The following is a 15,000-nucleotide window of genomic DNA, read 5'->3' as shown; positions in this document are numbered from 1 at the left end:
ATCAACGAAAGAATCAGACGGAATAGGAAAAAATGGGGAATAAGAGATGTCTTCAGGAAGCCAAATTCTTCAAGATTTATATATGTGACATCAAAGCTTAGGCTTGTAAATGAGCCCTAAGCCTTGCACTGTTTTGTGTTGCAGGCTGAGTCAAAGTGAGACGAGGAAAAGCACCAGCCATATTTTCAGTCTGTTAGTTTAAGGAACTCTTATATGACTCAAAGTCGTATACAAATTTGACAAGGCCTGATTCCAATCTATTTAAGATGTAACTCCTCAAAATTAAGACCAAGACTATATTTTATTCCTTAGAGAAATAACAACGTTGTTTAATATTGAATGTACCTTTGTCCTCTTTGGTGCAGAGATTTAGAACTTGGTGGATGGTTTTGACGGTGCAGCAACACCCAATGCCTCGAAAATTAACAACCAAAAGTTTGTTATCAGCCAAGTTCTGAATGAAGTTATGTGGCCCAATCCGAGTCCATCCTGGTTAAAGACCAGGATATGGTAGAAGCAAATCGGTTTGCATGTTTCACACAGACACCACCCGACTAGTTTAGGATGGGAAAGGTTAAAAGAGTGACTATGGATTAACATGTGTCGCTCTAAAGTGAAGGACAAAGATCTTCACCGAGATCAATAATATTATTTTGTTTATAATACAAACCCGTGGCATGGACGACATACAGAAAGCAGTTAAAAATCTACTCGTATTCTTGATAAAATGCACGTGATTTCATAAACAACACATACGAAAATAAGGTCAGTGACTCCTTCATCTCAAAGAGAGAGCAAAACTCCTTAATATACGAAAAGGATCGATGGGAAGATTTCAGTCCGCTACTGAGTTCACAGCCTAATTACTGTTCTAACCACACCACACACACACATATATAATTATATATATATATATATATATATATATATATATATATATATATATATATATATATATATATATATATATATATAGTACGTTTAAATGACCATTCCGAAATATAACAATATATATATATATATATAATATATATTGAAACTTTACCATCAATCTCTTCCTATTTTTGAGGAAGGTTTATGTAATGGGCGCATTTCCTAGTATATATTATGCAAGCATATATTAAGCAACCCTGAAATGTCTATGTTAAATGATTTCAAAATATCATTATTTGGTTTGACTTCATTATTACAACTTATATATATATATATATACGTGTGTGTGTGTGTGTATGTATTTACATATCATATATATGTGTGTGTGTTGTGTATATATATGTAAATAAATGTATATATACATATATATAAATATTATATATGTATATATATATATATATATATATATATATATATATATATATATATATATATATATATATATATATATATATATATTATATACATAAGCACAATTAAAGGTTACAAACCTCATTCAGGAATTTCAAAGGTTGTTTACCTATAAAAAGAATATTGAACATAATAGCTAATACCCAACTGCAAGGTAACTGTATAAACCGTGATTTATATATATTTATTTATTATAATAATAATAAGATGAGAAAATAGAAATATAATTAATAAATTATTATTTATTAATTAAAAAAAAATTGACAAACATCAACATGCAGGAAATGAACACCTATTTTGTACATCTTTAAGTACCTCTGAAGAGATTCGACTTCCAAATAGATTTTAATTTAATCAATAAATTTTCTGAAGGTCTGGAATTGAAACGTCTGTAAGGGATGTTTATAATTTTTTTTTTAATTAATAAATAATAATTAATTAATTACCTCTCTATTTTCTCATCGTATTATATACGTATATATATTTACATACACATATTTACACATCATATATATGTGTATACGTATATATAAGTATAATATATGTATATATATATATATGCGCATATACAATATATATGTTTGTGTGTCTTTATTTGTTGTCCGCTGATACTTTAACAGTCCTCGATAAATAACATGCCAGAGATATTGACAATCTATTATTTCTCGTCGTTGCAGGTAAATTTAGACGAATGAACTTACCACTGGATCAGCTGTGTGTATTTAACGACGATACATACCCTTGGATGGAAAGTGGGTGGAGTTACCATATGAAAAATCTCATCCGTAAGTAATTCTCACCTTTCAAGTCGCTGCTGTTTACTTTATGTTTATTTGAAATCTTAGCATTCATTTTGTGGTCTGAATTGTTGGTCTTTAACTCCTTATCAAGTTTGATTGAGCAGATGTTTGAGCAATGATGTTAACCCAATACGAAAGTAGATCCAAAATGTTAGCCCTACGTCAGGCCATGTCAAACGGAAATAACATTACGGATGTTAGACCTGTGTCAGGTCTAATCTAGCAGAAATATTATCAAAGATGCCCGGGAAGAAGTTATGTGTCATTATCAAAGATGTCCAGAAATAGTATTACATTATCAAAGATGTTAGCCTTACTTCAGGTTTCATTCATTATGTTAACAACAATCCGTCATCATTGTATTTAATATTTTTTCAAGGCGTATCAAGTCTAAGGCTGCATTATTCATTAGAATCCTACTTTACTGATTTTTCTAGCAAGTCGATTGGCTGCATACTGGTGCCGTTTCATAACTCCAATGTATGAGAACAAATTAACGTTTTGGGACGTAACTGTTTACTTGAGTAGAGAAATGGCGGCTATTCCACATAAAGAGTTACCTTTTTAGTAACAAGATGTTCACCGACTTGTGACTGTGAGTCCCTAGTATTACCCTTTTGGTAGCCTGTTACTCGAGGGACCCACACAATAGTCATCTTTCCTAACAGGTAGGTGTGTCTTTCCAATAAAAGAAAAGTATTTACAGATTGATCTTCATTGGAATTTGATTGCTAATCTGGTTTTAAGTGTAGTTAATATTTGGATTAGAAATATAGCGTATTTAATAATTTGTATACATACTTACAGGCTGAATATTTTGAAAGCCTTCTAAACAGCGGAATTTCTCTTGAGAAACTATCTCTGATAGGATGTTTTTAACTATATGTCTATAACAGATACTTTCTCAAGACAAGTACTGCAGTTTAGAAGGCTTTCAACATATACACACTTTAAGTATATATACAGATCGTTAATCCTGAATTAATATTACTTCCATTGCTGATATTAAGTGACAACATATTTGGCTTCTTAGATTAGTGTATTTTATAGAATTCCTATAAATGAGACAAAACTATGATCCCAAGTATATCAGGGTTGACTTTTAATTTGATTCTGGTTTTTACAGACATTTTATTTCAATGTCAAACTTTTAAAAACTATATTCTTGAAATATTCTGAGGTTACTTTTCAAATCATATTAAATCCTGGAAATAATGCCACAAACAAAATGGACATTATTTCTTCCTGAAAAACCACAGAAAAGAATTGTGAGATAGTTTTAGAAACGCAATTTATTTTCATTTCAAATGTAAATTTAAACTTTAAGATTATTTATTAAACCTAACTGCATTTCCATAAAAGAATAAGTACGAAGCTAGTATTATATTACTTCATGTTGGTAAAAATACTTGGCCCACTTCACAAAATAAAATCAAAATATCTCAGCTACGAAAAGGAAGTCGAGATCTGAAAGGATCTGTAAAGTCGTGGTTTACATCATAAAACACCTTACTAATTAAATTCAGATCAGAATACAGCATTAGCTACAACCGCATTATATCAGAACATTTTTTTGTGTAACATTCACCTTGTTATTAAAATATCTTCCCGGCTTTATCAGACTTGCCATAATTCAATCATATTGGCAGTACGCTAATGTTTGGCTATCAGTTTCACACTTTGCCGATGAATATCATTCCAGGCAACATTCTGTGAGACGTACCAGAGAGAGAGAGAGAGGGGGGAGAGGGAGAGAATGAGAGTGAGAAGGAGACCGACAGACAGAGAGACAGAAAGAAAGCAAGAACGCCAAACTAAATGCCAAGAGATTCGGTTTCCATCTCCTGTGTTCTCACCGTTTTTGATTTTCACTATTGGTTTCCATTTTGTGTCGTTCGTAAAATGTTTGGTTGAAATAAGGTTACTGGAAACGGCTTTCCTTATAGCCCGGCACCATTCTTAAGGAATAACATATCATATCATATCGTGTATATATATATATATGTAGGTAGATAGATAGATAGATAGATAGATAGATAGATAGATAGATAGATAGATAGATAGATAGATAGATAAAGAAAGAGAGAGAGAGATCATACATACATAGAGAGAGAGAGAGAGCTAGAGATAGATAGATAGATAGATAGATAGATAGATAGATAGATAGATAGATAGATAGATAAATAGATAGATATAGATAGATTGATAGATGGATGGATGTGGCAGACGGAGAGAGAGAGAAAGAGAGAGAAACACTGAAAGAAAGAGGAGAGAGAGAGAGACGACATATAGATTAACAACATGGCTATACATAGGTAGATATGCGCAAACATACACGCAAATATGCACACAAACATACATAAATTCACGTGCGGGCGCGTGCACACACACACACACACACACACACACACACACACACACACACACACACACACTACTGTGCTTATTTTTCTCAACGTTACTATGTGATATACCCAAAAACCTTTGGCTGTCCCTGCTTTCGTAAGTTAAACAAATTCGCTAAACATGTAAGATAGATTTAAACGTTTGCTATGTTTGTTTAATCCTGCCTTGGACAGACCAACGGAACGCCCGTTTCAACCATTTTTATAGCGTCATTGTCAATAGTTGTCCCTACATTTTCCTGCCACTGCGAAACTGTATTATAATATTCATCTTACTACTACTAGAAGGCGGCGAGCTGGCGTTACGTTCTGAGTTCAAATCCTGCCGAGGTCGACTTTGCCTTTCATCCTTTCGGGGTCGATTAAATAAGTACCAGTTACGCACTGGGGTCGATATAATCGACTTAATCCGTTTGTCTGTCCTTGTTTGTCCTCTCTGTGTTTAGCCCCTTGTGGGTAGTAAAGAAATAGAAATAGATATTTCGATTAAATAAGTACCAGTTACACACTGGGGTCGATATAATCGACTTAATCCCTTTGTGTGTCCTTCTTTGCACCCTCTATGTTTAGCCCCCCCCCCCCGTGGGTAATAAAGAAAGAAATTCCTTATTACTATTATTATTATGATCATTATTATGTTAAGCGGCATTTTGTTCGTCTTTACGTCTGTGTTCAAATTCTGCTGAGGTCAACTTTGCTTTTCATCCGTTCTGGGTCGATAAAACAAGTACCATTTGAGCACTGGAGGGAATCGTTTATGCCCCCTCTCCCCATAAAATTTCAGGCCTTGTGCCTATAGTAGAAATAATAATTATTGTTGTTGAAATCCCTTCGAAGTCAGCTTGATCCTTTATTCCTTCGGGCTCGATTAAATAAAGTACCAGTGAAGTACTGGGGGTCATTGAAATACACCACTTAAAATCTCCTACACCACTTTAAAAATAGCTCCAAAATTAGAAGCCGTTGTTTTATCATTTTTGGAACGTCCATCCGTCAGCGGTGGCGAATGATTCACTTGAATAATTCTAACAAAAATACCGCAATTGTTGCCTCGATAGAATTCTCGAAACAACAAACTCTGATTTCTTTTTGTATTTGTTTGGCAGAAATGGAGAATCTGTGGCCGTCGTATTGTGGTCTGGAAAGCAGCATTCCCTTCAGTGGAACCTACGATGGACAGTACTGTGAAGGGACGATAGGAGATTGGAACGAGAATACGTGTCTTACCGAAAGCTCTCTTATTTTGAGGTCAGATACCTGTTCAGCTCTTTTGATCCCTCAAGGTAAGATGTGATTCCTCTTTTATGAAGTTTCTTCCTATTGTTAAATTCACTCACAAAGCATCGCACATGGCTAACATAATGCATAAAACATCTTCAATAGAAATCGGTTGCTGCTGCTGTTGCTGTGGCTGTTGAACGGTCCAAAAACGTGGTCCTTTGCTATTCGTAAGACCCGCTGAAGAGAAAGCAGGTCAACCCCCGACACCGAGAGCATCGACGGATGGATGAATGCGCATCCAGGCTCAGCGGTTGCGTAGGAAGTCAGGGACAAGAAACAGGAAGAAAGAGTGAGAGAAAGTTGGGGCGAAAGAGTACAACAGGGACGCCCACCCCCCCTGCCCGAGCCTCGTGGAGCTTTTGGTGTTTTTGCACAATAAACACACACAATGGTGTGTGTTTATATATATCCGGTTTATATATATCCGATATATCCGGTTCCGTTTTCAGCAGAGAAAGACGTGATTGCCTTTGCTCTGTGAAAAAGTTTGCATAGAACGGCGAAATAACCCACTGTAGTTGCAAAACGTAAAACTCTAAGTCATAGAGATCACTACAACACTTTGGTAAAAATATTTTTAAAAATATATAATAAATATATACATATAACAGTAATTTTCATTTTCGCCGAAACGCACATGGTGCAAAAATAACTGAATCAAGTTATCTCCTGCAAGAAAGAAAAAAGAAGCATCTCTCCTGAAAAAAAATCCTGTAAACCAAAAAAAATAATCCAGACCACATTGTTGGATTAAGTATCAATTTCATCTATTTCATATTTTATTTATTATTCTATTTTATCTTTCACTTAGGCCCACATCTTAGTTAAAGTTGCGATCGTCATTTTGTTTGTTTACATTTTCAATAACTGTTCTCGATATAATAATTTTCCAGATACTCTATCTTCTAATTAGCCAAAAGATTAAATTAAATAACGTTTAATATTGATACCGTCAAATTAGCCTTAGGATTAAATTAAATAACGTTTAATATTGTTTAATAGTGTTAATAATTATTGTTAATTAGCCTTAAGATTAAATTAAATAACGTTTAATATTGTTTTAATATTGTTAATAATTTTTCAGATACTCTATCTTCTAATTAGCCTTAAGATTAGATTAAATTAAATAACGTTTAATATTAATAACGTCTAATTAGCCTTAGGATTAATTAAATAACGTTTAATATTGTTAAATAATATTGTTAATTAGCCTTAGGATTAAATAAATAACGTTTAATATTGTTAATATTGTTAATAATTACTGTTAATTAGCCTTAAGATTAAATTAAATAACGTTAATATTGTTTAATAGTTAATAATTATTGTTATTAGCCTTAGGATTAAATTAAATAACGCTTAATATTGTTTAATATTGTTAATAATTATTGTTAATTAGCCTTAAGATTAAATTAAATAACGTTTAATATTGTTTTAATATTGTTAATAATTCTTCAGATACTCTATCTTCTAATTAGCCTTAAGATTAAATTAAATAACGTTTAATATTACCCACACTCTAATATAATATTAACATTGCTAATATATTTTCAGATACTCTATCTCCTGATTAGCCTTAAGATTAAATAACGTTTTTATCCACACTCTAATATAATATTAATATTGCTAATATATTTTCAGATACTCTATCTTCTAATTAGCCTTAAGATTAAATTAAATAACGTTTAATATTAATAACGTCTAATTAGCCTTAAGATTAAATTAAATAACGGTTAATATTGCTTAATATTGTATATATAATTTTTCAGATACTCTGTCTTCTAATTAGCCTTAAGATTAAATTAAATAACGTTTAATATTACCCACACTCTAATATAATATTAATATTGCTAATATATTTTCAGATACTCTATCTCCAAATTAGCCTTAATTAAATAACGTTTTTTTACCCACACTCTAATATAATATTAATATTGCTAATATATTTTCAGATACTCTATCTCCTAATTAGCCTTAAGATTAAATAACGTTTTTACCCAAATACGTTTTTCACAAACTTTAATATTGTTATATTTCTTTTTCAAGTACTCTATCTTCTAATTAGCCTTAATATCTTCCTGTCTTCTCTCGAACATAATTAGATGGATAAACGGATAGACGGATTATCCAGCATGTCCAGAGCATGGAGACGTGACGAGCTGGATTTATTCGTACGAGCATGGGAGTGCGCCGGCGGAGATAGCCCTAGCGAGGTGATTGCGGCTGCGCTGAAGAGCAGAGGCTACAAGAGGACAGCGGCTCTGATGGAGCGAAAGAGACAGGAATTCGTGCGCTCATATGCGCTTGTACGGTCGCACATTGGCGCACTTGATGCCATCTTTGAGAACGAGCGGGGCAAAGATGGCAAGAATGGAGACGATGAAAGAAGTCACCCCCACCTGGTGGACGCCCAGGATGAGGTTTTGAATGAGAAACCTGCCCGGGAAGTGAACCCAGGTGCAAGTTCTCCAACCGGCAGCAAGGGCCATGGAGACGGAGAACCCGGTGAAGAGGTAGAGGGAGGAAGAAGAACTAAAAGAAGGACTGGAAGAGCTAAAGGAAAAGAAAAATCTCAAGCAGGACCAAAGAGTGAAACAACCAGGAATAGAAGTGGAACCGCAAAGGATGGAACCAAACAGCGCACACGGGTGTGTATGTTCTACCTGAGAGGTTCCTGCTGGCACGGAAAGGAAGGTGCAGGCTGCCGCTTTGCACATCGGGGACCCTGCCACAGAGACACGAGGCAGATGGACAAACCATCAACACAAAGAAAAGGGATGGACCACGCACCACCTGCCCCAAAGCGGAGGTACGCAGATGTTGTGCGCGCCACAAACAGCCAACATGATGTTGTCGAAAGAGCAGCTGCTGAGCAACAATCTTTTTTGTGCATGGCACAAAAGATTGTACAGCAGCTGACCTGGCTTCATCAAACCCAAGCCCGCAGGTGGGACTACCCACTATATACCAGACCACCACAGCAAACAGACACAGGATGGACACCCGCCGGCAACAACGTACACCTCACCTCGATACTCCTACTGAACATCAGAGGACTGCAAACACTCAGTAACAGGACAAAGATCCCGTTCCTGAGAGACTTTGTTGCATGCAATCAAGCCTATGCATAGCACTTACAGAACGCACCTGAAACCGGACATAGCAGATGCGGAGTTACACATACCACAGTATGCTGTACTACGGACCGACAGGAAAGAAAGGAGTCATGGAGGTGTTGCTATGTACATCCGTGAGGACCTCACACCCCAGGTCCTCTTGTCATACTCAAACTCGGTGTGTGACACACTAATTGTACATATTAGGCAACTTGATGTAGTTGTGTGTGCTACATATCGCCCTCCAGATGCCCCAAGCCATGTGGGCAAGTTTGAAGACTGCCTTATAAAAATAGAAGAAATTCTAACCACATTAGAACAACACATAGGTGTGCTTCTTATGGGAGACTTCAATCTGCCCAATGTCAGATGGCCCGAGGGCCTTTCTCTCCCAGGAATGACAAGATGTGAACGAGGACAGGCGAGGTCCCTCCTGAACCTCATCAACACCCTGTACATGGAGCAGGTAATACTCCAACCAACCAGGGCAGGTAACACACTGGATCTCTGCTTCACAAATGACATGGATCTCATCCATAATGTGAAAGTGACACCGACACTACTCTCGGATCACAACATGATAGAGCTGACCATGTACGGGCCAAAAGAGAGCACGGACATGCAGCCTACAAGAAACCCTCAAATCTTTCCAGCTTGAACTACCATAAGGCAAACTGGAAACAAATTGAGAAAGAGATCCTCAAACAAAACTGGCTAAATGTCTCTCCTCGCCAGACATCGACGTGAAACTTCAACAATTCATGTCTGTAATGCAAGCCATATGCTACAAATGTGTCCCAGAGAGAAAGGCCACTGTACACAAGAACAAATCCCCAGAGAGAGGAAAATTTTAATGAGACGGCGTACGAAATTTTCAAATCGCCTAAACAAACAGATTGAAAGCAGTGAAAAGTCCCGCCTAAAAATAAAACTGTTGGAAATCGAAAAATGTCTGCAACTCTCCCATGAAAAAGAAAGAGCAGACAAAGAAGCCTGGGCTATAGAAAACATAAAATCTAACCCCAGAGCTTTCTACAGGTATGCCAAAGAAACAGCTACAGTGCACTGTAGAATAGGGCCACTCCTCGAAAAGGATGGCACACTTACAGGAAACCAATGAGGGTAAGTGAAATACTGAATGAGCAATTCAAGAGTGTTTTCACTCACCCCTTGGGCATCTCCAAATCACCAATCCAACTGACTTTTTTACCACTGCAGATATAAAATCAGAGGCGGCGACGATAGATTACATCGATATAAAGGAAGACGATGTAACCAAGGCTATAGATGAAATGAAAACAGACTCAGCTACTGGCCCCGATGGATTCCCGGCAATCCTCCTAAAAGCATGTAAGAGAGTCCTAGCAAGACCACTGCAGTTCCTCTTTCAGAGCTTCCTTGCAGCTGGCAAACTTCCAGGAAAACTGAAGGAAGGTAAAATATGCCCCATTCATAAAGGGGTAGCAGAGCGGAAGCCAAGAACTATAGACCTATCTCTCTGACCTCACACATCAGCAAGGTCATGGAACGAATAGTCAGAAGGAAGCTGATCACCTTCCTTGAAGAGAATGACTTGCTGCCCGACACCCAACATGGTTTCCGACCAGGGAGAAGCTGTTTAACTCAGCTCCTACAACACTATGACTGGGTGCTGAAACGGCTGCTCAACCACTCAAATGTGGAAGTGATATATCTCGACTTTGCAAAGGCCTTTGATAAAGTCGATCATGGAATGATATGTCACAAACTGCGTGATCTCAACATAGTTGGAAACTGGGAGAATAGCTTCATGACTTTCTGAAGGATAGAAGTCAGGTGGTAGTAGCCAATGGGGCCACCTCCATTAACACACAAATAGTGAGCGGTGTTCCGCAGGGCACTGTTCTGGGACCACTACTGTTCATAATGGCCCTCTCAGACATGCCCTCAGCCACGCAGAGCCACGATCACAAGTTATGCAGATGATACAAAAGTTTCACAGGCAATACAGAACCCTGAGGACACTAAACACCTGCAATGTGAGCTGGACGAAATATACAAGTGGGCTGAAAAGAATAGCATGCAGTTCAATGCTGGAAAGTTTCAAGCTTTATACTATCAGCATGCAAAACTGAATGCAATACCCAAGGAATACACTGGACCCGGAGGGATTGCAATCCCAGAGGCACAATCAGTGCGTGACCTGGGTATTCACATGAGTGATGACGCGACCTTTCATGTACATGTTGCTAAACTGACAATGAAATGTAGACGGCTGGCTGGATGGATTCTTAGAACCTTTAGAACAAGAGAACAAGAAACCATGATGGTCCTCTGGAAGACACTTGTCCTAAGCCACTTTGACTATTGCTCTCAGCTATGGTCACCATCCAGTGTCAAGTTGATCACAAACTTGAGGCGATCCAACGAAGCTACACAAAGAAGATAGCCTCTATGCAGAATGTAAGCTACTGGGAAAGACTCAAGAGATTAAAATTATATTCCCTGGAGCGTAGGCGGGAAAGATATGCCATAATATACATCTGGAAGATCCTGGAGGGAAGTGTCCTGAACTTTGGCATCGAGAGTTACGCAAATGCCAGAACTGGGCGCCACTGCGTGGTGCCTAGTCTCCAAACCTGCCATCAAGATGTAGGACAAGATTCTGTGATAGCCTGGGCTTCCGAGGCCCACAGCTCTTCAATATCCTCCCGAAGAACCTGAGAGACCTGCATGGGGTGGATACAGATGTCTTTAAAATGAAGCTGGATCTCTTCCTGTCAGGTGTCCCAGATGAACCAACTTCACGGCAGGAGGGGCAGATGAGGGCAGCTGCATCGAACTCTCTCATGCACCAAATAGCAGTTGCTAGAAAGCCTCCATGAAGTGAAACCAAGTAGCAACACCAAATGGCGGTGCCCCAGCATGGCCACAGCTCATAAGCTGAAACTAGAATCAATCAATCAATCAATCAATCAATCAATCAATCAATGGAATCGAAACCACGATCCTCCGACCGCGAATCCGCTGCCCTAACTACTGGGCCATTGCGCCTCCACTTGTTGCTGCTGATTTATGTAATACGTCGTTTAAGATATCTTCGTGACCCAAGGCTGCGACCTGGCAGAATCGTTAGCACGCCGGGAAAATGCTTAGCAGTATTTCGTCCGTCTCTACGTTCCGAAATCAAATCCTGCTGAGGTCATCTTTGCCTCTCATCTTCTCGGATTTGATAAAATAAGTACCAGTTGAGTACTGGGTGTTTGGATTAATTGACTACCCACTTGGCTGGCCTTGTGTCAAAATTTTAAAATCAATGTAGCTTCATGATCCGTCTCTATCTTTATCCAATCGTCATCCTAATAACAACAGACTCTTAGCCTTTAATTCATGCTTAGTCTCTCCTAAACACCACCACCCCTTACCCAGTCCTAGTTTCTCCAGTGCACATATTTCCTCAACCAACATTGAACTTTAATCAACTCTGTATACTTCCTTCTCGCATCTATTCTTTATTCTTTATTCTTTGTTTCAGAATTTGAGTGCCTTGCCTTCTTAAACGAGCAGAATGGATTGATTGATAATCTGGTTATAACTCGTAGCAAAGATGGAAAAAATGAATTTAACTGTTGGGTAAGTCGTCTTTACAATAGTCTTTAGTTCGCCATTCACAGAATTTCGGACGACCCTACCCCCTAACCCCTAACTCTCTCATTTATCTTTCAGCGCTTTTGTTCAATATTTCATTTCCAGTGGAAATGTTTAGGGACCGTTTCAAGTGTGCGTTTCAGGGTCTTTGAGTATCTATATGTTTCTATGTGGGTAGTGTGTGTATAGACATACTACATAGTATACATATATATATATATAATATATATATATATATATATATATATATATATATATATATATATATATATATATAATATATATATAGATAGATAGATAGATAGATAGATAGATAGATAGATAGATAGATAGATAGATAGATAGATAGATAAATAGATAGATAGATAGGCAAATAGATATACATATATATATATATATATATATATATATATATGCTTTTATTGGTTTCAACGCAGATGCGTAGAGCTCGAGCAGTAAGACAAACTAATGGGAAAAGCTATGTGTGTGTGTGTGTGTGTTAGCTGTGACTTGTAAGCAATATGACCTGGAGGAATGCAGTCTAAATTCTCCAATATTCGGCTGGCAACTAAGTTCCTGCCGCTTTTTAAATTTAAATTTTTAAAAGGTTTAATAAAAATAAGAACTAATTAATCCCAGCCAGGCTTCCTTGAATGGCTTCCTTGGTCCTATTGGCGATATGAGGGCGGCAGGCGTTGTCGTGTAGCAGAAGAACTCCATGCTGCAGATTAGGTCTTTTCTCTTGAATAGCCATGTTGAGTCGTTCTATCTGTTGAACATAGAGTTCCGCGTTGACCGTTTGGTTCCGTTCAAGCAATTCGTAATGGATAATCCCTTCCCAGTCCCACCATGAACATAACAACGTTTTACGCGCATAAAGATCTTGTTTCACGCGCAGTGTCCCTTGTTTACCGGGGCTAAGCAATTCCTTACGCAGCTTCTTATTGATGTACAGGCACAATTTTTCGTCGCCATTTTTCGGTAAAGAAATCGTTGCTTGTGTCCATGAGTTGAGCGATGACGAGCAAGCAAACCAGTGGAGATTGTGGATCGTTGATTTTGTTGTTGTCACTTAAAGCATGCGGAATCCATGCTCCATACTTCTGAACCTTTCCCATCGAGTGAAGATGCTTCTCTATAGCAGTGTGGGAGTATTCCATTTTCTCTGCGAATTCCCTTGTCGTTTGACGAGAATTTTCGTGCAAAAGTTGGTTTAATAGCTCTTCATCGAACTCAACTGGATGGCCAGAACGAGGTGCGTTTTTGAGGTTAAAATTTCCACTTTTGATCTTGGCATATCAATCACGAGCGGTTCTTTCAACTATGGCACCCTCTCCATACACAGCAGAAATGTCAAGAGCAGCTTTTTCGGCCTTAGAACCTTCAATAAAAGCAAAAAGGAGGTGTCGAAAATGCTCGTTTTTCTCAACTTGACATTCCATTTTAATGATCTGAAAATAAACAAAAATTAACTAAAATTAACTCGAAAAAATACAAAATAGATTCCAAAATGATTCAAAAATATAATTCTCGAAAAGAATAGATTCCAAAATTTAAAAATGCAATAATTCCAAAATTTAAAAAAACGGCGGGAACTTAGTTGCCAACCCAATAGTTTTAGGTGTCTTCTTTGCCGAGAGCAGACATTGGAAATGAGTCGACTGGATCAGAGCTGATCCAGGCTTAAACAACAAGAAAGAATGACACATTAGTTGATGTAGCACTAGATACACAATGCCTGTACAAAAGTCGGTATTTTCCAGTTTGAAATTTTCTGATCATAGGTCTGCTGGGGCTAAACTACAGCAGCAACAATAACAACAACAGGGGGCAGTAGTAGCAACATCAAAGTCATTGAAAATAGCATTGCTGGAACAATAATGAGATACAGCAACGTTGCGATCGGATCTCACTTCCATTACCATTAGGAATGCTAGGAGGAGGGGAAGAAGAGGAGGAGGAGAAAGAAGGAGGAGGAGGGGGAAGAAGAAGAAAATGTGGAGGAAGAAGAAGAAGAAGAAGAAAATGTAGAAGAAGGAGAAGAAGAAGAAAATGTAGAAGAAGAAGAAGAAGAAGAAGAAGAAGAAGAAGAAAATGTAGAAGAAGAAGAAGAAGAAAGAGGAGGAGGAGGAGGAGGGGAGGAGGAAATAAGAGATCAGGTGACAGTAGGTTAACAAGGAACATGTCGATGATATTAAGTCATTTAATTAAAGAAGCGGACGAAAGTCGTGGATGTTTAAAATGTTTAAGTAATCATATTATGGGTTGCTTTATTGCAATAAAGATTCTACGACTAACAAGACGACAGCATGAATTCTTGAATTTGCAGACAACGAAGAAGGAAGAGAAGGAGGAGGAGGAGGAAGGGGGAAATAGAAGAAAAATGAGTAGGAGGAGGAAAAGAAGAAGAAAAGGCAGTAGGAGGGGTAA

General features: G+C 37.6%; 1 protein-coding gene across 4 annotated transcripts in view; it reads left to right on the top strand.

Annotated features, from left to right (window-relative positions):
* LOC115213946 overlaps positions 1–15,000 on the top strand; it is a 1,060,743-nt gene that overhangs the window by 979,143 nt on the left and 66,600 nt on the right. For all 4 annotated transcript variants that reach the window (XM_036504470.1, XM_036504468.1, XM_036504469.1 and 1 more), the window contains 3 exons: positions 2,022–2,129; positions 5,656–5,832; positions 12,458–12,555. In XM_036504470.1, the coding sequence (XP_036360363.1) occupies positions 2,022–2,129; positions 5,656–5,832; positions 12,458–12,555 (383 nt within the window). The remainder of the gene's footprint in view (positions 1–2,021; positions 2,130–5,655; positions 5,833–12,457; positions 12,556–15,000) is intronic.

Source organism: Octopus sinensis, linkage group LG7 (genome assembly GCF_006345805.1).
Source record: "Octopus sinensis linkage group LG7, ASM634580v1, whole genome shotgun sequence".
NCBI classification, from domain to species: Eukaryota; Metazoa; Mollusca; class Cephalopoda; order Octopoda; family Octopodidae; genus Octopus; species Octopus sinensis.
This window is presented reverse-complemented; position numbering and strand designations above follow the sequence as displayed.